The sequence below is a fragment of the Lampetra fluviatilis genome, chromosome 37 (genome assembly GCF_964198595.1).
Source record: "Lampetra fluviatilis chromosome 37, kcLamFluv1.1, whole genome shotgun sequence".
In the NCBI taxonomy this organism is placed as follows: Eukaryota; Metazoa; Chordata; class Hyperoartia; order Petromyzontiformes; family Petromyzontidae; genus Lampetra; species Lampetra fluviatilis.
The window spans coordinates 628,073-654,474 of record NC_136311.1 but is presented as its reverse complement, the minus strand read 5'-3'; the positions used below and the strand labels follow the sequence as shown (position 1 = coordinate 654,474).

General features: G+C 47.4%; 1 protein-coding gene and 1 long non-coding RNA gene across 2 annotated transcripts in view; one reads left to right on the top strand and one right to left on the bottom strand.

The window, feature by feature from the left end:
- Positions 1 to 26,402, top strand: part of LOC144945188 (nitric oxide synthase 1-like) — a 93,871-nt gene that overhangs the window by 7,878 nt on the left and 59,591 nt on the right. The window contains exon 2 of the mRNA XM_078873478.1: positions 23,994 to 24,036. Within this exon, the coding sequence (XP_078729604.1) occupies positions 23,994 to 24,036 (43 nt within the window). The remainder of the gene's footprint in view (positions 1 to 23,993; positions 24,037 to 26,402) is intronic.
- LOC144945189 (uncharacterized) overlaps positions 11,140 to 26,402 on the bottom strand; it is a 39,522-nt gene continuing 24,259 nt past the window's right edge. The window contains exons 2-3 of the long non-coding RNA XR_013639634.1: positions 20,253 to 20,373; positions 11,140 to 11,263 (exon numbers count right to left, since the gene is read on the bottom strand). This is a non-coding gene — a long non-coding RNA (uncharacterized LOC144945189). The remainder of the gene's footprint in view (positions 11,264 to 20,252; positions 20,374 to 26,402) is intronic.

The following is a 26,402-nucleotide window of genomic DNA, read 5'->3' as shown; positions in this document are numbered from 1 at the left end:
CCGACTGCAGCGGTGTCCTCCGCCCCCGGTATCCTGACCCGAGCTGACCGGCGCGTGTCCATGTTCATAGATTTTTACTTCTGACACCAGATGTAATAACGTTGAGGACTCTTGGACACCCGGGGTTGAGGCACACGTATTTATTCCGCAACAGTTGTCACAACCGCGGACATACAATACTGGAGGGGGTATCGGCCCCCTCACCCGGCTAGCTGGGAATACACTGCTAGCTATCTCTGACCTACCTCCTAGTCCTCCACTAACGGGCTAGGGGAGGCTGTCTGGCCCGACACTGGTAAGTCGGGCTACGGTACCCGGAGTCCCAGAGCACTAGCTCTGGTTCTCGGGACCACGCCGCTGGCTCGGTCCTGCGCGGCCCTGACAAGGGCGGCGTCCCAGGGGAGTCCAGGGCTCTAGCTAGACGATCTTCGGTCTTCACTGGTTTAGCTTTAACATTCTGCCCCGAGCCCTCTGACACATCCCCCTTTATACTCAACCCCCGCTGAGGGGTGGGGCCCCGGGCTGCCTGGTGCGGACGTCGTTGAGAGCACCCCCCCCGTGCACTCACGTAGCCCCGCCCACTGTGTTTGTTTCCCATAAGCTGCCATGCATAACGGCTCTCTCTCTAACACCCCTACACCTGCACTGCCGCTGTCTGCATTCACCAACCCGCACTGCCCAGCGTAGTGACGTTTGGTGAAATAACCTCACGACCGACACAATCGTTGATATCAGATTGGCAAAATAATCAGTTGAACACATAGCGCTGTGATAGTGCCTAATTGTGCTATAGACAATAATAAAAATGAAATTTACCTTGGAAAGCTTCGCTGATATTTTTTTCAGGCTGGTGCTGCATCCAGAGTCGAACCATGAAATAATTAAATTACCGGTTTAACCGGTTATGTAGAGTACATGAAATGAACCGCGTCTTCTCGGTTTTGGAGTGACCCGTTTAATTGGCCACGATCGATCCCTCGCCCAGTTGACCAGTACGGCGCGAGAGGACAACTCGAGGGCTCATTTTGCCGTGGTCCGTCAGTGACAATTCGTGCGCGGAGCCTGGTACTCGCCTCAAGATACTGGTGAGACACACCGAGACAGTCAATGAGACACTGCACTCACAGATACACGCACTTCACTGATACAGACACTCCCTGAGACTCGGAGAAAGAGACGCACGCATCGACACGTCAATTTTAACAGCAAATATAGTTTACATTCGAATATCACAGTAAAATGTAATTCAAGGGGTTAACGTATAGTTGATAAATGCTGTGCAGTGTTTATTACTTCGTTCTATGGCTTTGGGGCGCCGTGGTGGAGAGATGTTCTCTTCCTCGCTTGTGTGCAGGAGTTCATGGGGTTGATCCCGACCATGACGCCTGCTGTATATTTGGAGTTTGCGATGTCTCTCCTCTTGGTCACGTGGATTTTTCTCTGGGTTCTCCATTTATCCCTCCAAATGTGTAAATATGCGTTTAGAGTGTTTGGCTGCCATACATTTCTATATAAGTCACTTTGTCAAGCTATCATTTGTGGCCAGGTCGTTTCTGAAAAAGAGCTGATAGCTCAGTGGGCTTTTCCTAGTAAGTAAAATATTGAGTTTATGGTGAATGCATAATTTTATGTACAACACACCCTTGCCCATCGCAGGGGTTACATTCTTTAAAATAGCCGCAATCGGCAAATCCGCGATTCGCAGACTCAAAGCCCATTGGAAAAACAAGGGTTTGGTTCACACCAAACATCAACCCAAACATTCAACAGTAACTATTTTGAATCTAAAATAGGGTTAATATTTTCTAGCGTTAAGTACAACTTGTATGGTAAATGGATAAAATGACAAAAAATAACGGAGCGTACTATACTATACACGTTAGTAGCCGCGTAGACAAATGGTGCGGCTGTACCCAACTGCCTCCTCCTCGCTGGAGGCCGGGAACACCGCATAGCCTGGAACCCACGATGGGCCGCTTGGCAGGCAATAGGGGTCGGCACGGTTTGAACCGACTCAAACTGGTTTCAAATTGAGCAATCCAAACCAAACCAGCGACGACTGAACCAAACCAAACCAAAACCAAACCAAACTAAGCTAAACCAAACCTCTTAAGTTGGCTTGAACCAAACTAGTTTGAGCCGGTTCCACCCTGTCCAAGCCAAACCGAGTCGGTTTTCGTAGCCCCAAACCAAACCGAACCAGTTCAAACAGAGCCAAACCAAACCGATTTGGTTCGGTTCAAACCGCGGTTTGGTGGTTTGAGCCAAACCGTGCCGACCCCTAGCAGGCAATATGGTGACGAGATGACGCCACGTGTGTTCTTCTGTGGCAGCATCATCATCTCGAGCAGCACAGTTTAGATGCCTACAGGAATCTGGCTGTCAACCACCAAAGTCGAACTGTGCTTCAATACATTTGGCACAAAACCACGATAGCTAAACCTTGCGAGAGGGAATGGTTTGCTGTACTCTTATGCTTGTGTAAAGAAGGTCATTGGAGGCATCCATTTTTCTCAAGAATAATGTATATACAGCTCCGCGAACAGTCAGCCCCGATGTCTTCCACCTTGTAGCTTGTTGGTCCTGGGCAAGCTCCCAGACTGCGGGCCTCGCTCTACTTATACAATGAGGGAAAAAAGTATTTGATCCCCTGCTGATTTTGTATGTTTGCCCACTGCCAAAGAAATGATCAGTCTATCATTTTAATGGTAGGTTTATTAGAACAGTGAGAGACAGAATAACAACAACAACATCCAGAAAAACGCATGTCAAAAATGATAAATTGATTTGCATTTTAATGAGGGAAATAAGTATTTGACCCCCTCTCAATCAGAAAGATTTCTGGCTCCCAGGGGTCTTTTATACAGGTAACGAGCTGGGATTAGGAGCACACTCTTAAAGGGAGTGCTCCTAATCTCAGCTTGTTACCTGTGTAGGACTCTTACTGACGCGACAACTTCTTTGTCTTTCTCGTTCCTTTTATTTCGCATATAGTTCACATCTCCGACAGCATCGTTCAATGTTCCTTCATACTCTTAAATGTACAATTCTCCATCAGCCCCACTCGATGTCCCTCCGTTCGCTCGCTCTGCTGCTTCGCTCGCTCTCTCTCTCCACTAGGGGTCGGCACGGTTTGGCTCAAACCACCAAACCGCGGTTTGAACCGAACCAAATCGGTTTGGTTTGGCTCTGTTTGAACTGGTTCGGTTTGGTTTGGGGCTACGAAAACCGACTCGGTTTGGCTCGGACAGGGTGGAACCGGCTCAAACTAGTTTGGTTCAAGCCAACTTAAGAGGTTTGGTTTAGCTTAGTTTGGTTTGGTTTTGGTTTGGTTTGGTTCAGTCGTCGCTGGTTTGGTTTGGATTGCTCAATTTGAAACCAGTTTGAGTCGGTTCAAACCGTGCCGACCCCTACTCTCCACCAAGGTCCGTTACTCCGCTGCTTCGCTACGCTGTACTCGCTCCGTTGTTGCTACGCTGTCCGTACTCTCTATATCCACTGCTACCGTATACTGTATTCTCCTTGTCCACTGCTACCTTATACTATACACTCTTATCCACTGCTACCTTATACTATACACTCTTGCCCACTGCTACCTTATACTATACACTCTTGTCCACTGCTACCTTATACTATACACTCTTGTCCACTGCTACCCTATACTATACACTCTTGTCCCAGACACCCACTCCAACTCTAACTCCAACTGCGACTCCAACACTAACAATGACTCCCGTATCTCCATACGCTCACTGCCTTTATCCCCGAACCAATCAGCCCCAATTATTTATGTCATCCCCCGCTTCGCTACTCGCCCCCAGGCCCCCAGCCTCACGTGATCCTGTTATCGTCGCCACCCCGACGCCAGTCATCAACCACTCACCCTCTCGACCAATCACCGGCCTGCGTCCTCAGTTACCCTTAACACCTGTGGCATCTCTTAATGACCTCACCCCTTAATTGGCGCAACAACAACTGTATATCCTCAGTTGCCCCCACTGTCCGCTGCACGCTCGCATCGCAACCAAACGCGTGGCGCGTGTCATTTCAAGTCCTACACCTGTATAAAAGACACCTGTTCACAGAAGCAATCAATCAATCAGATTCCAAACTCTCCACCATGGCCAAAACTAAAGAGCTATCCAAGGATGTCAGGGACAAGATTGTAGACCTACACAAACAGTATGCTTTGGGGGTGTTTTTATGCTAAGGGGACAGGACAACTTCACCGCATCAAAGGGACGATGGACGGAGCCATGTACCGTCAAATCTTGGATGAGAACCTCCTTCCCTCAGCCAGGGCATTGAAAATGGATCGTGGATGGGTATTCCAGCATGACAATGACCCAAAACACACGGCCAAGGCAACAAAGGAGTGGCTCAAGAAGAAGCACATTAAGGTCCTGGAGTGGCCTAGCCAGTCTCCAGACCTTAATCCCATAGACAATCTATGGAGGGAGCTGAAGGTTCGAGTTGCCAAACGTCAGCCTCAAAACCTTAATGACTTGGAGAAGATCTGCAAAGAGGAGTGGGACAAAATCCCTCCTGAGATGTGTGCAAACCTGGTGGCCAACTACAAGAAACGTCTGACCTCTGTGATTGCCAACAAGGGTTTTGCGACCAAGTACTAAGTCATGTTTTGCAGAGAAGACAAATACTTATTTCCCTCATTAAAATGCAAATCAATTCATAACATTTTTGACATGCGTTTTTCTGGATTTTTTGTTGTTAATCCGTCTCTCACTGTTCAAATATACCTATCATTAAAATTATAGACTGATCATTTCTTTGTCAGTGGGCAAACGTACAAAATCAGCAGGCGATCAAATACTCTTTTTCCCTCACTGTATACCCTCTCTGACCCGCCCCTAAGGTTCCGCTATTGTATTGAATCGGGGTACAAATCGGCGATAATACGAAACAAACCTCAGGTGATCGCCGCACCTTCTGTACCGAAGTCGGTGTAGGCCACCGTGGAGAAACAGCCCCCTGAGACTCCGATCAAAATCATTACGTTGCCATACATAGCAGGCGTTACCAAAAAGATTTCCAAAATTCTAAACAAACACAAGATCCAGGTCCGATTCAGTACAGTACACAAGATCCGTGATCTGATCCCATCCGTAAAGGATGTCATTCCTGACTTACAGTACCCCCGGTGTCTACAAACTGAGTTGCACCTGTGGTGATTGTTATATCGGGGAAACGAAACGACATATTTCTGACCGCATTCGCGAGCACAAGTCGGATTTGAAGCACGGCAGGACGAATTATTCGGCCGTAGCTGACCACTGTTATAATACTGCTGGTTCCCATGACATTGTGTTTTCTGATACCAAGGTACTCTGCAAGCCTCCTGGATACTACCAAAGATTTGTCCATGAAGCCATCCAGATATGCAAACATAGACATAACTTCAACCGAGAGGATGGATTCAAATTGAGCAATCATTGGAAGGATGTAATTAACCAAGTTAAACTTTATCTACTTCATAGTTTTACAGTCATATCCATATTTCCATTCTTTTTACTCCCAGTTTTATGCACTACCATCAGTCAGAAATTTGACGTACAGTGTTTTAATAGTGCCCCAATACTCGCCCTCTCCACCCCATAGCATTATGCCCAGGAGCCCAGAAGCTTCTATAGAATCCGCACCCCAATGCTCGGTCCGACATGGCTGCCTCACTGCTCTTACACTTACCCTGATATTATCTGTTAATCAGATAATCCCTCACCCACCCCCCCCTGACTTCTTGACTCCTCCCCATTCATATAATAGGCGTTTTCCCCTTTTTTATGGCAACAAAACTGAAACCTTTTTACGAGGATTCATGTCTGCATTAACCACAATACTTGCAGTCAAAATGCAAAAAAAAACATACTATGATAATATATGCATTGTTCTTGAAACGGATTGGTCCACACCAAGGGACGGCTTTATTTTGAGCCTCGACCCAATTGGTGCTCGACCAAAGGACGCCAAAAGGCGTACAGCTCAAAGACAATGCACTATCAAAGTAATGAGGGCTCGGGGTGAGCATCTACATCATTAGACCTCCTTTGCCAGTACCAAAATATAATTATAGGGGTTTCCCCCTTTTTTCTGGCAACAAAACTGAAACATTTTTACAAGGATTCATGTCTGCATTAACCACAATACTTGCAGTCAAAATGCAAACAAAAAAACATACTATGATAATATATGCATTGTCCTTGAAACTGATTGGTCCACACCAAGGGACGGCTTTCTTTTGAGACTCGACCCAATTGGTGCTCCTCCCCCCTTCGCTTACCATAGGGTATAATCACGTGTCTCTAAACAGCTCTCTTTATTCACTACAGTAATTTTCCTGTAGCGTGTTCCACCTTTACTCTTTGGTTGTAGTGTATAGTAGTGTATTGTATGGTAACGTATAGTGTAGTGGATAGTGTAGTGTATAGTAGTGTGTTGTATAGAAGTGTATAGTATAGTGTATTCTGTGGTGTATAGTAGTTTAGTGTATGGTAGTATATTGTGTAGTGTATACCAGTGTATAGTGTAGTGTATTATAGTAGAGTGGATAGGAGTCTATAGTAGTGTTTCGGGTATATTTGTGTATTGTGTAGTGTTCAGAATTGTGTAGCAAAGTTTATAATAGTGTATTGCATAGTTTATACCAGTGTATAGTGTAGTGTATAATAGGATAGCGTAAAATAGTGTAGTGTATAGTAGTGTATTGTTTAATAGGATAGCAGTGTATAGTGTAGTATATAGTAGTCTATAGTATCGTAGTATCTAGTGTAGTGTAAAATAGTGTAGTGTATTATTCTTTGGTTCTTTCGGTAAAGTCACGTATAAAGATAAAATAATAAATTAAATAATAGCATACTACGACGTTTCGATTGCAACACAAGCAATCATCATCAGGTATGAAAGAAATAGCAACAAAAATCTAACCAGAAAACTATAGACAGACATATAAGCAGACAGATATCACAAAGATACACAGAGAGAGAACACGTATCGGCACAAAGAGAGAGAGATCGTCTCTGTGACGAGGCCTTAAATATAGAGAGGGGGCGGGGGCGGAGAGAGGGAGGGGGCAGAGAAAAAATTAGCATGTCAATGAGTGGACGACGACGTGGTACGGTACGCAAGCTTGAAAATTAGGAGAAAGACACACTCAAATTAAATAACCTAGAAAAATATCGAAATGTAATGTAATGCAACACAGAGAGTCGGTCAACACACAATTAACGCATAGCCTGGTTGATTACGTATTTCAAAGATTGCTAAGTTAGAATTTAAGTGTGAAAATTCCAAAGAGAGGACACAGGCAGAGAGAGAAAACAAAAAACCAGAGAGAGAGAAAAAAGATAAGCTTAAAACTTCCCCGTAGTGAAAATTTTCGCTACCGCCAACTCATCTAATTTAATCAGGAATACGCTGCAGGGAATATGCATCTGCTATTGTAACTTTACTTAGGTGCTGAAAATCCACACAAAAACTCTTGGAGCCATTTAGCTTCTTAACTAGCACCATCAGTGCTCCCTAGGGTCTGGTTGATGGAAAGATTATCTCCACTTATAGCATCCCGTATGTAGCTCGACGGATCTGCTCTTTCTCTGCTGGCCCTACACTATACGAGTTCTGCCATACGGGTTAAGTACTCCCCGTTTTAATATTGTACTGCATCAAATCGGTGCACCCTAGATCATATGGGCCTTTACGGAAAACATCCTCGAATTACTGTAGGAAACGTTGCTGTCGATGTATTTGCCCTTGAGTCAATTCAGGGTTCCGCTGAGCGATGTCATCCACCAAAGGGGGACCATACCCCATCCTTCACTTCTTGTATCCCCACTACTACTTTATCTTTCTGTATTTTTCCTGCGGGGGAGATCTGGGCTATCACTGTCCCTTCTCGTAGTGTAACCGCCCGCTCAGATGTGTTTAGAACCTGTAGGCACAATGTTTGCTTCCTTCTAAAAATGGTTTCCGCTGCCACTAATGAATACTAACAGTTGGCCCCAGTGGTGATACTATAATCAGTGCATCCCCGCATTATGTAATTAGCGGCGAGTGATAGCGCAATGGAATTAACATTTGTGCCATCGATTAGTTTACCAGGGCATGGACTCTGGCTTTTCCCGGTATCCGTGCCTAACTACAAAACATACATTTGTCTTCCCGACGGTGTCTATTCAGTCCTGGTCAATTTGTTTTTTAATGGGTAACCGACCTACATAATCAGTTCTCAATAAACATGGCACTGCTAGCGAGGAAGAGACCGGGCCTAATATACACATTTCTCCAAAAGCGGATTTCCATCTTCACTTTCCCGACAATTCCCAAGTTACCCCCGATTTACCACAACTAATTTACTGTATACCAGTTCTAGGCGATGGCGAGCCTTAAGTAGCATGTCAAACACGAGCACGGATATAATGGTGACTGATGCCCCTGTGTCCATCAACACCTAAACGGGATTTCCCCTTATCGCTCCTGCTAGCACCGACGTCCCTGTGGCTGCTGCTAAAACCTGTCTTGCTAGCCTTTTCCATTATGATTTGATGTTGGGCAATTTTACCCCGCCGTGTCGCACTGGGTCGCTGCGATTGAGTGGTGTGCAGCTGATAATGGCGATGAGGGGTTTGATGATGAGGTGTGTGTATGGTCTGGCCAGGTGCCCATGGTGCTGCGACTAGCCAGATTCTTTCTTGTGAAGTCCCACATTGTTGATTGGAGATGACTTGCTTGTGTCGAGTTGACTTCACCCCAGCATACTTTTGCGATGTGGCCCAGCTTTCCACAGTGGTAGCAGTTTATCTCGGATCTATCCTGTGTTCCTCCGCAGATCTGCCATGGTCGCTGCTGCTGTCGATCACGCCATCGGTTGTTAATTTCACGGATGGCTGCTGCCATCTGATCCAAGATCACTTGTAGATCGCTGCTCATGCTGTAGCCGGTGGTGGCTGACGACGTCGCTGCTCCTGGTCGTTCTGTTTGTTCTCTTGCTCCTGCGTTCTCAGATGTCTCTGTCACCATCTGGGTCGGCGCTCCTGCTTCTTAATGTGCTTGGAGGCACTTCGTGAACCACAACGTCCGGTCGCTCTCTGGCACAATGGATAGTACAAGGCCACTTCTCTACATGAGGCCCCGTATTCGGTCCGCCACCAGCACGTCCCTGGGCACCTCGTCCATCCTTGGGAATGCCACCTTAGCGAGCGCCAAAAGGGCGCTACGGTATGCCATCGGCGGTTCGTTGTCTTTTTTCCGCCCGTTCGAAAATTGTTGCCTGGCTCCATCGTCGAGCACCGTAGGTAATGGTCAGAGGGCCTCCTCTTCGTTCCACCCGCTGACTTTGATCGTCGCCTCAAAAGGCCGCCCAGTTGCCTCCGCTGGCCATGAATTTCTTAATGGGTCCCAGCCTGCGTATTTACTCTGTCGGTCCCCGGGTTGGTTCAGAAAGCTGCCGGGGTAGTAGCTTTGGCGGTACAGCATCAGCTTGCGGCACCGCTGGAAGCAGCCCCCGTGTGAGCAGGGTGGCTCCGGTCAGCGGTGCAGTCAGCAACAATGGCCGGGCAAGTTGATCAGCCTCAGCTTGCTGTGCTGTGAGGAGAGCCAGCTGCTCTGGAATCTCGACCCACCGTGCTGCGAGGGGTGGCGGCGGCTCTAGCCCGGCGATGTCGGCTCACCGTCAGCAGCTAATCGATTGATGAGGTAAGGTGGTCCACCTCAGCTAATTGCTTCCAGCCATCGTGGGAGCCCTCCTGGCGCAGCGTTTCTAGTTATCTAGTCTGCAGTCGGGCCTCCACCTCCTTCGGGAATGTAGTCGCTAGTGGAGTCCAGCTTCTGCTGGTCTCCGGGTCTCGAGAACCTGGGGCACTTAGGGATGACGTCTCTTCTTCTAATTGAGCTCCTCTTCAGGATACCATATACAGAATCCCACCGCTGCCACTAGTGTATGAAGACGTCAATCCTAAAAAGATGAATTCTTTATTTTCTAAAGAATAACGTATATACAGCTCCGCGAACAGTCAGCCCCAATGGTTTCCACCTTGTTGTTCCATGAACAGTCAACCCCGATGTCTTCCACCTTGTATCTTGTTGGTCCCGGGCAAGTGCCCAGACTCCGGGCCTCACGCTGCTTTATACCTTCTCGGCCCGCCCCTAATCGGACAGTGCCCTCCACGTCACTGTGGCACATGTCTTCAATTATCTCAACGTGTACATTTCACTGTCCCCTCTACTGAGCCCCTCGGCTACCTGTTCCCAATCAACTCAACATGGATATTTAATTAATTATCTATCCAGTGCCCTTTTACCATCTGTTATTAATTGTCTTAACATGTACACACTTTATCTTTACAGTTCCCTACACTTGTGAAATAAACCACTGCGACGACGATCTGGGCTTGTGTTTTCGTCTTTATTATTTCTTTCACAGCTCGACAGCTCCGCTCTCTCTCTCTCTGGCATGGCTGCACTCCGTTCCGCACGGCTGGTGGTTACTCGCGTCTCCTCTCTCTCTCAACCTCTCCTGCTCCCGCACGCTGCTGACAGGCGGTGCGCTGGGAGAAAGCCTCCGGCCCGCCACGTGGCCGCTGGCGTCCCGGAGGCGAGCGACGTGGTCCCGTTCTCTGACTCCACACACTGACCTCGAGCTCTCTTCCGCTTCCCATTATATACCCTGGCCTACGTCACCAATCCCCGCCTACAGCCACGTCCCCTTACGAACCTTCGAGATGGTTACTTCCCCCGAGCCTTTTGAGCTCTGCCCCTAACCTCGGCCCATCCCTCTAATTGGGTGATGGCCCAAGCGGCGGAGCCTATCCACTGATCGGCGCTCATCGATGAACTCTCGTATTACATCACCCCCCCCCCCCCCCCCCGGTGTAACAGGACTAGCCGTCCCGGCTAAAACAAGCAACAACATTACGAGAGCCGTAGAGCATGAAGACAATGCAACAACAAGAACAATAAAAAGGCGCCCCACAACCGCACAAGGCAAGGCAGTAAGAAAACAAGTAATTCACAACAGTATCGATAAGATGCATATGAACATGTAATGCAAGAGGGTATAACAGTTATTAACGAAAGGGAACAGATTTCGAGCGTGTATGCGACGCAGGGCCATCCCCTGCCACAGGGCGACGCGCCGCCAGTCCCGATGTCGCAGAAGACGGGAGAATGGGGCGTGGAGCGTCCGACTTGGCGGAAGAAGATCCCGCCAGAGCAGGATCATCCGCAGCATCCGGGGCGTTCAGTGTCTGTGGGTCTGTGGAAGGCAAACCAGACCCCTTCTGGGGATCAACCGGCAACCCAGGCGGCCCATCGGGTGCATCAGACCCCGGCAGGGTAGTTAATGGGGATGAGGGAGAGACGCGCGGCGCAAAGAAAGGTTTCAACCGTGAAGTGTGGACGAACCAGCGGCGTGAACCCGACTGAATACGTACACATTGAGGGCTCCGTACCTCGATCAACTCAACAGGCCCCTGCCATGGCCTATGCAATTTGGGAGAGGTACCCGCCGGTACCTGGGGACAGTGGATCCAGGCCCGGTCGCCCACGACCCATGGCATCTCACGTCGCGCTCGACGAGCGCACCGCTCGTTACGGGCCTGGGTCCTCGCCGTAACAAGTCTCGCCGCCTCCCACGCTTCCGTGACCCAGCGAATTGAATCGCCGACTGATCGGGCAAGGCCCAAGCCATCGGCCAACGCAAAAAATACTTCACCCCAACCAATATAAATTTGTTGCCCCTGGCTGAAAAAGGAAACGGCCCGAGGATATCAAGAGCTACAAGCTCATTAATTCGAGTAACCTTAAATGATTGCAAGGATGGACTATATTTTGAGCGTGGGGGTTTTCTCCGAGCACATTCAGGACACGTCTGGATGGCCCTGGCGACATCAGCCGTCATGCCAGGCCAAAAATAATCCCTTTGCATTGTGAAAAGTGTTTTCTGCACGCCGAGGTGCAACAACTTGTCAGCGTGCAGTGTCCGAATCAGTTCCTGTCGAAGCGTAACGGGAACCACCAGGCGCCACTGGCCCAGCATGTCATCTTTCCACATCAATAGGCCCCCACGAAAGGCAGCCTCGCGGACTCCGTCCATGCCCAGGACCCCCCGAGTCCGTAATGAAACCAGAGAGTCATCCAATAACTACCCATGTATCCACACCGACCGTGGCAGGTTCAACACACCGTCGGCTGGCCATGGCTCTGCGCAGTCCGCGGAACGTTCCACGGAGTCCACCCCCGCGGACATGACCGGCCGAGGGGCCCGAGGAAGAATCGTGCACCAGTTAGTGCCGGATGCGCATGCATAAGGGGAGCCCCCGGCCAACCTGGAGAGCGCGTCCGCAGGTCCATGGCGAGTACCCTTACGGTAGTGTATCTCAAACGAGAACTCCTGCAACGTTTCGAGCCAACGTGAAAGCTGGCCCGATGGTTGTTCAATCTTTAACGAGAATTGCAGAGCAACGTGGTTGGTGCATACAAGAAATTTCCTACCATCCAATTAGGGCCGAGATTGGCGAACGAAATGCACGATCGCCAGAAGCTCCCTGCACGTAACACAGTAACGAGTCTCTGCCGGAGAGAGAACCCTGCTACCATACGCCATGACCCGTTCCACGCCGTTTTTGCATTGGGACAGCACAATGCCAATGCCCGTATCACTGGCATCCGTGTCCAGAATAAAGGGCAGTGAAAAGTCGGGATAATCAAGCGTCGGCGCGGACGCCAACCGATCCCGGAGGGTTCGAAAAGCCAACTCCTCCTCGGGTCCCCATCCAAACTTCTGATTCTTACCCGTTAATACGTGCAGGGGTCTAGCAATGGTAGCAAAATGTGGAACGAAGCGACGGTAGTAGGACGCGAACCCGAAGAACCGCCGTATCTCACCCACGGAGGTGGGGGTCGGCCAATCATGGACACAAAAGGTTTTGTCCGGGTCCATGGCGATGCCGTCGGAGCTCACAATGTGACCCAAATAACGCATAGATTGTTGCAGAAGATGACACTTCTTAGGTTTGAATTTCAGATTAGCAGACCGCATTTTGTCAAAAACAACCTTCAAGCATTGGAGGTGTTCTTCAAACGTGCGACTAAACACAATCACGTCATCCAAATATATGAGACACGTGTCCCATTGCAGTCTCGCCAATACCAGCTCCATCAGGAACGTGGTGGGGGCAGCATTCAGCCCCATGGGAAGGCAATTAAATTAAAATAGGCCCTGTGGCGTACGAAATGCTGTCTTAGGTCGCGACGCCTCGTCGAGGGGCAGCTGCCAAAATCCTGCCGAGAGATCGAGGGTGGAATTTTTTTTTGCTCCTGACAGGGCATCCAGGGAGTCGTCCATCCGTGGCAGGGGGTACGCATCTGCCACGGATACCTTATTCAATTTACGAAAATCCACACAAAACCGTAACCAATCCCCGCCTACAGTCACGCCCCCTCACGAAACTTCGAGATGGTTACTTCCCCCGAGCCTTTTAAGCTCCGCCCCTAACCTCAGCCCATCCCTCTAATTGGGTGATGGCCCAAGCGGCGGAGCCTATCCATTGATCGGCGCTCATCGATGAACTCTCGTATTACACTTGTATTAATACAAACACCATGAGCTATCAAGTAATACAATGAACATTGCACAGCATATATCAAGGTCGCTATAATCTTTAATTTAATTATTGTCTTATGTAATGCTACGTGCGGCCCCTTAAATTAAATATCACTGTTGTATTTGCACTCAAGATATTTTGCTTGAGCAAAATTGTCGGGAAAAAAATCCTCGTATCTTCCCGCCAATTTTCCCGCGATTATGGTACAGTGTATCTCACACATCTATACATACTGTACTAGGGGGGAATAATTCACCTTCTCATGTCTACTGATGAGACTTGGCAGGTCGAATCCGGTCCAGAGTTTGCTTGCTTAAACACAATTTGCTGGATTATTTTGGTCTACAAAGCCTATATGCAGGGCGATGGACTCAATTATCAGGTAACAATTGTAGTGCCAATAGGGCTACTGGCTGAGGGGAGCAGGGTAACAGGAGGGTGAGGAGGAGACATTTATGCAATTGGAAAATGGGCGGGAGATGTCGAGCAAGGGGACTACAGGTATGGTGTGGCGGTGACATAAGGTGATGTGGTGGTAACGTTAGGTGATGCGACATTGACATACAGCGATATGGGACAGTCCATCGGGGACCGGGGAGAAATTGGGTAATACTGACGAGAGGATAAGAGGTGGAGCGAGGAAGAGGGTATAAAAGATGACTGTAGAATGTAGTTGTTAGATAAGGGGCCTTCCATAAAAGACGACACGCACCGGTGGGGGGGGTCAGATATTTGTGACGATGTGTGACGTCACATAAAAATGCGCAACTTTAAATAAATATAGATAACACGTTCTACCTAATTAAATAGACTTTTTAATAAATGTTTTTATTTACACGCTTTTATTTAACTCACTCTGTATGTTGTCGTATCCTCAAAAAATCTTATAACTCAATTTTTACCCACTTCCCAATGTGCTATCGACTGCAAACTTGGTATGCTTATGTCATACTGATGACAAGACTATATTCTATCATAAAAAAAATCTAAAACATATATTTGAAAACATTATTTTACACGCTTTTGATAAACTCACTCTGTCTGTTGTCGTATCCTCAAATATTGTAACTCAATTTTTACTCACTTCCCAATGTCGTATCGACTGCAAACTTGGTATACGTATGTCATACTGGTGACAATATTATATTCTATCATTGAAAATAAAAAAAAAACATTTTTAACAATCTTTTTTTATACGTTATGACAATAGTTTAAAGCGATTTGAAGCATGTTTTATTTTCAAAATGGAAATATAGTTGGGGGGGGGGGGGGGGCAGAGCTTTGTGATGTCATATTTGAGGGGGGGTCTGATTTTTGTGACACCGTGTGACGAAGGTGGGGGGGGGGGTCAAAAATCGTCCAAAATCGCGTGACGTCATTTATGGACGGCCCCTAAGTGGCATTGCTATCTCTGCCTTACGGTCATCTGCAAGATTCACATGCACTAAATGTGACTGTCCAACTCGTGATTGATTGATAATGGCTGGAGTTAAAAATCCCAGGAATGCGGTCATTCAGTGGTAGTTATATATATTTGTGATGAGTGATGTTTATGCCTGGTGTGGAATGTTTGCGATGTGTCTGTGTGGTGGTGTGTCTATGTTGTGGTGTACGTGTAAGGTGCGGTTAATCTGGTATGGTGTAATGCGGTTTGTGTGCTTTTACTCTGGTATGTAACGATGGCGTAAGGCAGGGGTGTCCAAACTTTTTGCAAAGAAGGCCAAATTTGACAAAGTGAAGATGCCTGGGGGCCAATAGTTCCTTCTGACATTTTTTTACCACAAAAGTTACGTGAAAACACACACTGTTATAAAACAATTTTCATTGTCACAACTACCTTTATTTTTCAAATGACAATGTAACCAAATATAAGTCACTCAGGCAGACGTGAACAACTCTAAAAACACAATTCTGCCTTTCATTCAGTCAGATAACATTGAACAAACTGTAAAGAATACCTTAAATTTCCATGAGTTAAATATCTTTACCTCATGAACATTTTAAACAGGAGTTATGAGTAATGCAAAGTTGGTCTGTTATCATTAAACTTTCAAATGAGTGAATTTTGCCCTTGCCTTTTACAAGATCTTTCAGAAAGCAATAGTTTGTGTCACATCTACAGGTACATAACATCAACAGTTATAACCAAATCTTATTCAAGAGTTTAATAAAACAAGTGCCATAAGTCCAAGTGCATTAGTGTTCTTTAGGCTTTTCACTGTTAATAGTGACAGATGTTACCGTTCAAAACACTCAATTTCAGATTGATCAAGGAACAGATAACTTTCTGATACTAATGAGAAGGTTGATACTGAGATATAGATTTCAGTAAAGAGACCAGGTCTGGCTTGAGGGCAGTGGTTGAGATGCGTAAAATGCCACGTAAGTGGGAGTTACTCATCCTTGACCTCAATCGGTTCTTATTTAAGTTCATGACTGAGAATGTTTGCTCACACAAATATGTGGAGCCGAATAAGCTCAGCATTTTCTTAGCGAATGACCGCATTTATGGAAACCTGCTTTTGTCCAGCTGCCGGTAAAAGTCAACAAGAGAACACTGCTGGTGTTTTCCGCGGCACTCATCGTCACACTGCAGCTCAATGAGCTCCAGCTGCAGCTGTGGAGGAGCATCATCAGGGTCCACGGAGAAGGGAGAAGAGAAAAGCAACATGTCCTTTTCAATAACTGCAAAGTCCCGAAAGCGTTTGTTAAATTCCACAGAAAGAGTTGCGATAGCTGTTGCATAACTCTTCATTTGCGCACCGATGTTGTCCTGTGGGAAACTGTCAATGACCTCTTTCAAAGCTGGGAAGTGCGCGGTGCAGGGCTCTGTTTGGGACAAGTGTCTTTGGAAAAGTTGCAGTTTGGTTCCAAAGGCCTTGATGTGAGCATATAGCTGGCTCACCACTGCATCTTTTCCTTGAAGATTAACATTCAGCGCATTCAGATGCTTTGTTATGTCAACCAAAAAAGCCAGATTTGCCAACAATACAGGATCGGACAGTTCTTCCTTTGTTTGTCCCTTCTCACCCAAAAAATGTCCAATTTCCTCTTTGAGAGAGAAAAATCGCTGCAGTGCGGACCCCCGACTTAGCCACCTCACATCGTTGTGATATATTACGTCACCGTATTCAGCCTGGATGTCACGCAAGAACTGCTGAAACTGTCAGTGGTATAGAGCTTTAGAGCGAATATAATTGATTGCCTTTGCCACTGGTTTCATAACATCGTCAAATTTGAGATGTTTGGCGCAGAGAGCCTGCTGGTGAATGATACAGTGAAGTTTAAAAGCGTTGCCTGCTTCTTCGCTGACTTTTTTGCAGATCAGTGTGGACAATCCACTTCGCTCACTAGCCATGGCAGGTGCACCATCGGTAATGATCGCAGAAACTTTACTCCATGGTAGTTTCATATAATCAAAAGCTTCACAAACAGAAACGAAAAAAAAATCTGTTCCTCTGGTTTGCCCATTAAGGCTTTTGAGGTCAAGCAGCTCCTCTGTCACGTTCAGGTTGTCATCAACTCTGCCTTAAAAAAACAAGTAGTTGTGCAGTGTCAGATGCATCGGTGCTTTCATCGCAGGCTGATGAGAAATAATCAAAAGCCACTCCCCTGTCCCTCAGTTGTCTCGGAATATCTGATGATATGTCCTCAACTCTCCGTGCCACAGTGTTGCGTGCCAGGCAAACATTCATAAATTCTTGCTTCTTCTCGGGGCAAATGTTCTCCACCATTTTAATGACACAGTCTTTGATAAATGCACATTCAGTAAAAGGTTTGCCATGTTTAGCTATTAACATGGCCACTTCGTAGCTGGCTTTGGTGATGTTTTCCTTTGACTCACAGGCCCGCGTGAAGAATCACTGTTGCGATGCCAGAGCAGCACGGAGTTGCTTCACTTTTTCAGCGCGGTCACTCCCTGTTAGCTTGTCGTATGTTGTAGCATGTTTAGTTTTGTAGTGTCTCTTTACGTTGAAATCCTTAAACAAGGCATCCGTCTCTTTACAAATTAGACAAACACAATTGCCTCGATTTCCAGTGAAGAAGTATTGTAATCCCCACCGCTCCTGAAAGCGGCGGCCATCACTGTCAACTTTTCTCTTTTTTTTTTGCAGTCGCCATGGCAGAAATAATTCGAGAAGGGTTCGCGGCACGTATGCAAAGCCAGAGGGCATTAGAATGGTGCTGCCACCGTGTGGCGGAAGGAGGAAGTTTTATGATTTATTTATTCTGACAAGAGATAGCGAGCCATGAATAACACATTATAAGACCGAAGCTGCGGGCCGTATGAAATCTGACCGCGGGCCGTAATTGGCCCGCGGGCCGGACTTTGGACATGCCTGGCATAAGGTATCTGAACTGTTTCGTATCTGTATGGTGTATCGAATGTGGTGGTGTATGGGGTAGAGTACGTGTAGTGCAAGGGCCGGCAACCAAAATAACGAGAAGAGACATTTTTTTCGAATTTAGTAAAAAAACCACCCTACATTACTTAATAAATAACATCACGAAGCAGTCCTTAAAGAGCCGTATGCGGCTCCGGAGCTGCAAGTTGACGGCCCCAGGTTTATTGTTGAGTCGTGTGGGGGTGAGCGCTACGCTGTGCTCCAATCCCGCTCACGACCAATGACAATGGCGAATATTTCAACCAGTCCTGGACCTCCTCGCGGTCGACTCAGCCTTGAATTAGTACCTGGAGCGGTGTGTGAACATCAGCACTGGGGAGACAAAGGCGTCCGGACGTGTTGTTGGTCACCCACCCCCCCCCCCTCGTGTGCCGTGCCAGCCTTCATAGGTGCACTTGCCCCAAGTGTCTGTCATCGGCTATACGGGGGATCTGTGTCTTTATCCTTGTTGTGAAATATCGATTGTGTGAGATACCGGGCCTTTGAATGCACCATCGCTATCATCGTTTTCAGTAGTATCGCTGTGGTCATCGTAATCATCAGCATCGTTATGACAATCTTGAACAACATCAGCAGCAGCAACATCGTTGCAGTCATAATAATCATCATCAGAATCAGATATGGATCTCGGGCATCTGTTCAGATAGGAACCTAGTCGTGATTTGTCCAATCGCCAACAAAAGCATCAACATTCAATGCTCAACGAAGCTCTTCCTCGTCAGGTCCCGCAAGCTAAGCAAGGGTTTGTGCCTGGATGGTGTATGGATGGGGCGACCACCGTACGAATGAAACCGGCGTCATCAGACGTCGTGGCAGGCAGAGGCAGTGCGCTGTACCGTTCCTCTGTGCTCCGCCGCTGTCAATCCGTCGCCTTCACCAACCCGCACGGACCAGCTTGGTGAAGTATGGTCAAATTACCCCACGGCCGACACGACGTGAGACAGCCTTCATCCAATATCAGATTGGCAAATTAATTAAAATAATCACAGTTGAATACAAAGCGCCCGCGATAGTGTCTAATTGTGCTATAGACACTGAATAAATATTAATTTTACCTTGGGAAGCCTCGCTGATACGTTTTTTCAGGATGGTGCTGCAGGCAGAGTCGAACCATACAATTATTAAATTACCGGTTTAACCGGTTATGTAGAGTACATGAAAAAAACCCTGCGCCTTCCAGATTTTGGAGTGACCCGTTTAATTGGCCACGATCCCTCGCCCATTTAACCAGTACGGCGAGAGAGGACAACTCGAAGGCTCATTTTGCCGTGGTCCGTCAGTGACAACTCGTGCGTAGAGCTTGGTACTCGCCTCAAGATACTGGTGAGACACACCGAGACATTCGCTGAGACATTCGCTGAGACACTGCATTCACTCATACACTCACTGAGACAGAGACATTTCACTCACTGAGACACTCACTTCACTCACAGACACTGATACATTTCACTCACTATAAGACACTCACTGAGATACTTCACTCACTGAGGCATTCCCTGAGACTCAGAGAGAGAAGCAGGCATCGACAGAGGTAAATTTTTGCAGTAAACATTTTCCTTTCGAATGTCACAGTAAAATGTGATTCAAGGAGTTTACCGAAGCGTTAACTTGAGCATAATTATAAAGTTGATAAATGCTCGATTTAAAGCTTTCGTGACTGCAGGGATTCATCTTATTGGTTCTTTCCGTAAAGTCACGTAGAAGGGAAATAATAAAATAATAAAAATAACACATTTTATTATGTTTTTTTTATTATGATTTATTTTTATTATTTTATTATTTCCCTTCTACGTGACTTTACCGAAAGAACCAAGAAGTTAATAAATGCTCGATTTAAAGCTTTCGTGACTGCAGGGATTCATCTTCTTGGTTCTTTCGGTAAAGTCACGTAGAAGGAAAATAATAAAAATAAAACATAATAAAACATTTTTCACGACGTTTCGGCCACAACGCAAGCAGCCGTCCCTCGACAGACCTGTTCTCCACCTGAAGATGGCTGCTTGCGTTATGGCCGAAACGTCGTGAGAATTATTTTATTATGTTTTATTTTTATTATTTTATTATTCTCCTTCTACGTGACTTTACCGAAAGAACCAAGAAGATTAATAAATGCTGTTCAGTACTCTGGTTCTTTCGGTAAAGTCACGTAGGTATAACATAAAATACTGTTGTTCAGTGTTTATTGCTTCGTTTTGTTAGCTTTGGGGCACCGTGGTGGCGAGATATTATCTACCTCGCCTGGTATACAGGAGGACGTGGGTTCGATCCCGACGCCTACTGTATATTTGGAGTTCGCGGTGTCTCCCCGTGGTCGCGTGGATTGTTCTCTTGGTCTTCCGGTTTTCTCTGCAAAACTAGAAACATGCGTTTAGATTATTTGGCTGCTATAAATTTCCAGATGATTAGCCACTTCAAGATATAATTTGTGGCCAGGTCGCTTCTGAAAAATAGCTAATAGTTCATTGGGCTTTACCAAGTACTGTAAATAAAATATTTTAATTTAAAGTGAATGAAACATTTTACGTATAGCAAACCCTTGCGGTAAATGTATAGCGGCACAGGTATAAAGCTTACAGGAAATGTGGCTGTCAACCGCCAAAGGCAAACTGTACCTCAATAAATTTGGCGCAAAACCGCGATAGCTAAACCTTGCGAGAGGAAATGGTTTGCTATACATTTACGCTTGTATTAATACAAACACCATGAACAATCAAGTAATACAATAAATACTGTACTAGGGCGGAATAATTCACCTTCCCATCTTTGCTAATGATACTTAGGTTGCTGGATTATTTAGGTCTGTAAAGCCTACAGGCCGATGAACTCAATTCTCAGGTAACGATTGTAGTGACCCAAAAGGGCTCCCGGCTGAGGGGAGCGGGGAAACAGAGGAGGGTGAGGAGGATACATTTTTGCTTTTGGATAACGGGCGGGAGTTGTCGGGGCAAGGGGAGCGTGGGTATGATGTGCCGGTGACATAAGGTGATGTGGCGATGACATAATGTGATGTGCGGTGACATACGGCGATAAGGGGACCGACCATCGGGGACCGGGGAGAAATGGGGTGATACTGATAAGAGGAGAAGAGGTGGAGCGAGGAAGAGGGTATAAAATATCACGGGAGGATGTGAGTTTATCTCTCCCTTCCAGTCACCCGCAGTGCTTGATGTATATGCCTGGTGTGGCATGTTTGCGATGTGTCCTGTGGTGGTGTATCTGTGTTTATCTGATACTAGCTTGTTTGCCCGACCTAGGACGGAAGCTGTAATATTTACGAAAAAATTGAGCAGAGTATAATTGTATCTTGTGTAAATTTAATGGCACAAAAGTATGTGTGGGGGCTGACGCCCCCCTTCTCCTCTCCCCCCTCCTCCTCGGCCACTTCTCGCCGGGCTGCCGCCGATGGGATGATCGCCCCCCCCCCGCACCAGTGTCCTCTCTGAGGGACATGGCTAAGTGGCTGGCTCACCACCGTCCGGAGTTATCCCACGTACACCACCACTAATGCAGAGGTGGCTGCGTGCTCGCGTGTGCCTGCGTAGGCGCACCTTCGCTCACCACGGCTTGTGCTAAAAATAAAAATAGCCGTATGAATATGCACATGCCCCCCTCCTGTTGGGTCAGCCTTAATCCGCTGTACAAACACGCACGCGGGCATAAGCACTCGGGCACAACGACGGCCGTATTGCTGATAATATACGCACGCCCCACCGTTAATGCGATCGTCGCTATGTAAACACACTGCGTAAAACGCGCTGTGTAAACACGCACACGAGTGTCAGCGACCGTTTATGATGGAATACATGGGCGCTTGACACGCACGCACATACTCACAACTACGCTCTCCCCACACACACAGAAATCACGTGGCGTCGGTGCTCTGTGCTCAAGTTTATTAATGGCGCGTCGATAAAAAAACCCTGCATTGGCCCGGAGCAAAATTCTCAGCGAGCAGCGCCCAGCCTATTCCTATTCAATCCCTGGGTGGACTCTTACTCTACTTCTCACTTCGCGGTGGGAATCGGAGGGACGAGGGTACGAGAGGTCTCTGTCTGGGGTTCAGTCGTAGCAGCACTCGCCAGCGTCCCTCGGACGCTTCGCGCGGCTGGGAGTCCGACCGGGTAGCTGAACGGCTGGAGGAGAACTGCCCAACGTTTTTTTCCCTCCCTCTCATGCCCTCGGAATCCAAAAATCCAGGGTCATGTGGTGTTATCCTGCGCGGCCAGTCGGGCGCCTACTTATTGATTTTCAACCGATGCCCCGCCCCTACTTGGAGCGTCGCTTTCCATTACGCCTTGATCCATTGTCTACGCGCCAGTCCTCCCCACCCCGGAATCAATCGGTTTGATCGGGGCGGTCGTCCCGGGTCCATAGCGTCAGTCAGTCCAGGAATTTCCCTCCCACCTCCTCTTATGCGCTGCTTGCTGGGTGTTTGCCCCCGAGGCCCTATCTCTCTGTGCTGTGAGTGTTCTCATTGCGGTTCGCTCGCTGAGCTTCGTCGTGCCCATACAACTTTAAGCCAATTCACGGGGGCCGCAATGCAATTTGGCTTGGGGGGGGGGGTCAGCCAATCTCCTGGCACTGGGAAACCGTGGGACATCCCCGCTAGGGCCCCTCGGGTAAAAACCCATGGTACCAGGTGACCCCCCACGAGACCCTACGTGGGTGCATGTGTGTGTTTAGTGGGGGTGTGCGTGCGTTCGTGTGGAGGGGTGCGAGGGGATAGCAGCACCGGCGGAGTTGCTCCGTTGCTGTGGCACCACATGTCATCAAACACTTGACTGCATTTCACTGGAGTACTGTATTAATGGCAGTGATTCTTGCACAAAACTACGTCATAAAACACCTCACTTCATGTCACTGTAGCACTGTATATAACTGACCTTCAATTTATTCAAATTCACTGCTCTGATACTTTATTCTCTTCTGCTTTCGGTCGCTGGGGTTGAAATAAATTGGAATAAGATACAATATCTGCAAAATCACCAATAAATGTTTATTTTACCATAATGTAGAAGCATAAATTAGACTTAACTTTTGTCTCAAGTGTTGAATAAATAAATAAAGACACAAAATCCACTTTGTTGCTGCGTAGAATTATTTATTAGATTTACTTTCAATAAAGAAACGTCCAACTTAAAGCGAATTTGCGAAAAAATATATTTCCACTCGACCTTCTGCGTGAGTGTAAAAATCCACCCGCTCATGAATATTAATGAGGTGGGGGGGGGTTGCGGCATGTGGAGTGACGTCACGCGCTTTACACACAAACAGGCATTCTTGGCTCATTATAGTAGTAATGGTGTAATGTATCTGATTTGTGTAGTTTTACTGTGGTGTGTAATGCTGGCGTAATGTATCCGAACTGCTGTATCGTATCTGTATGGTATATCGAATGTGGTGTGTGGGGTGAATTATGTTTAGTGCAGGGGTCGGCAACCAAAAAGAACAAGAGGAGCCATTGTTTTCGAATTAGTAAAAAAAACTAATGTGAATATGAGATAGTCCTTAATAAATAACGTCATGAAGCAGTCCTTAAAGAGCCGCATGCGGCTCTGGAGCTGCCGTTTTCCGACCCCTGGTTTAGTTCTAGATTTGGTTTAGTGTTGTGTAGTGTAGCGGTTAACGCTACGCTGCGCTACAAACCCGGCTTTCGATTTCTGCTCACGGCCAACACCCGTGACGATCATCTGAACTGATCCTCGGTCTCCCCTAGGTCGACTCAGCTTCACATGAGTACCTGGTGCGGTGTTTAAACGTTGCCATAAGGGAGACAAAGGCGGCCAGGCGTGGTTCTGGCCACCCACCCCATCGTGTGCCATATCGGCCTTTGTAAGCGCTCACTGACAGTACTTGTCCCGACAACCTGTTAAACTTGGCTATACGGGAGATCTTTGTCTCTGTACGTTTAGTGTGGTCTATACGTGTGCTATATTTTTACTCCCTCATGTCCCCTCTCTCTGTGTCCACTCAGCCAAGGGAAGACGATGGAGACTAAGAGCTCACGACCCTCGCAGGTAACCCCTATCCCCACCACCCGGGACTCCAGACAGACGACGACTCTCATATAGCCTGGGAGCAGCAGGTTGGTGCAGATTAACATTTGTGCCCCACAGAAAGAAGCGCCTGGATTCGATTTCAGACTCGGGAGATTTTTGCTGTGTGGAGCTTCATGTTATCCTCCAGTTCTACATAGGTTTTCTCTGGCTCCTCCGGTTTTTATCCATTGGTAAAAAAAAGTACTTTTGAACTAGTTTTGGCTAAACATCCCAATGCTGAAGATGTACAATTTGGATACGCATTGCAACATCGGTCACTTCTGCAAGAATCGAGACTCAGTGAGGGTTTCCTGGGTAAACAACCATAATGATAAAGTATGCAAACCTCCATTAACTAAAGTTCATAGGTTATAGGCAGATTAACACACGGCGAATTTTGTATTCTTTTTTAAAATTATACTTTCCTTAATTATCATTGTTGATGCCTCCGGCTTGCAAGTGACTATAAATTCATTGTATGCATGTCTTTTTGGGGAGCAGTGGCATGTTAATTCACGCACTATGCTACAAACCCATTAACCGGAGTTAGATTCCCTTCATAATTGCTCACTATCAGCACTTGTCCCAACAGTCTATGCAGATGTAGAGGTGTAATTGTGTATGGGAGCGGATGGCCAACAAACACAAGGGGCGTGGTTAGGGCCGTACACATAGGAGGTGCTCGCACCGACGTCCGCACCTGCATCCCCCACGGGCCCCTCCCGGGGGGCCGAGTACTATAAAAGGTGGTGAGCCGGAGGGCTCGAGGTCGAGTATCAGCTTTAACCAGCGAAGACGGAAGACCAGCTAGAATAGGCCCCGGAGCTTCCCTGGCTCGCTGTCCTTGTAAGGGCTGACCAGGGCAAGCCGGTGGCGTGGCCCCGAGAACCCAGACTGACGAGCAGGTCTGGGGACTCAGGGGGCCGGATCCCAGCTTGACCAGGGCTGGGACAGGTAGCCTCCCTTAGCTCCCTAGTGGAGGACTTGGGCTTAGGTTAGCGGGGCTTAGATGTTGTGTCTCCCTGTTAGCCGAGTAAGGGGACGTTACCCCTTAGGTCCTGTGTATACTCGCTAACTGTATACAAGTTGTGTTAATAAATAAGTGTGCCTCCGATCCCGTCGTCAAGCCTCCCGAGTACTTACTACACAGGTAATACAGGGATGTTTGTCTTGTTACGTTTGAGTTTTTGTGTATCTTTGAGTATGTACATGAGAAGAGAGTGGGTGTGTGTGCACCGGTGGGTAGTGTGATTATGACCAGCTCTGGTCTGGTAGCAGAGGTCTGACTCTTGAGTCGAGATCCATTATTATTTCATCAGATGGATAATGCTGTGTGGAAGCTACCTGGCCTGTTGCTCCTCACGAAGCTTTGGGTCTTCTTGGCCACAGTTATGCCCTCTCTTCTCTATGCTTGTGAAATGTGGATCCCTCTAATTGAACATCTACACCAGTTTGAAACATTCAGGCTGGTCTGACTTATCCTGGGTTTTACAGGTTGGATTGTATGAAGAGCTCACAGAACCTTAAAAGATCTGGACACAGTCCCATCGTTAAGCTCACTCGTCAGACAAGATTGAGTTGGCTAGGTGATGTAGCCTGCATGCCCAGCCACTGCATATTTAAGCATTTTAGTTTGGCCGAATAGAGGGGGCTAAATAGGCGCAGGATGGGCTAGAGAAGAGATGGGCTCTGTGGGGGAGGCTCGTGAAGGACACTACTGTGCTGTTGGAGGCAGTCGCACTCCAACAATGTCATCAACGTCCACTCATTACCACTGAAATCACCTACACCCTCGTCTACAGTGTAATTGGGCCTTGCCACGATTACTCCAATTCCGTCATCGAGTACCCTCAAGAAACTCCCAATGGTTGCAAAACAATCTCGCCTGCGTCCTCCTTGGTGTCCATCATCCTCGGCTGGATTCCCTCGACTCCCTCTGCTCCCTCCACTGGCTTCCCATCGCCAGCAGGGTCAACGGCTCCCTTGCTTTCAGTAGTCCACCTGATCACTCTTCGCTCCTGTCATGCTGCACTGCAGTTCACGGTAGAACTCTCCTCCCACAAATCACAACCTCCTTCCTTTCTACACCGAGGACAACGACCGTCAACTGCCGGACATCGTTTCTACATGGCAACCCTCACCAACTGGAATGCTATCATCTTGCTTTACAATCACAACATTCAATCTGCACATACTTTTGTAATATGAGGCTATATCCGGCTCACTGACGTATCACAACTCGTCATGGTGATTGGCTCTGCCGGTGCTGGTTTACAGCCAATGGGGGGGAAGCCTGGGGGCATGGCCCTGACGTGATGGAGAGGTGACAGCTATGGAGATTGGTT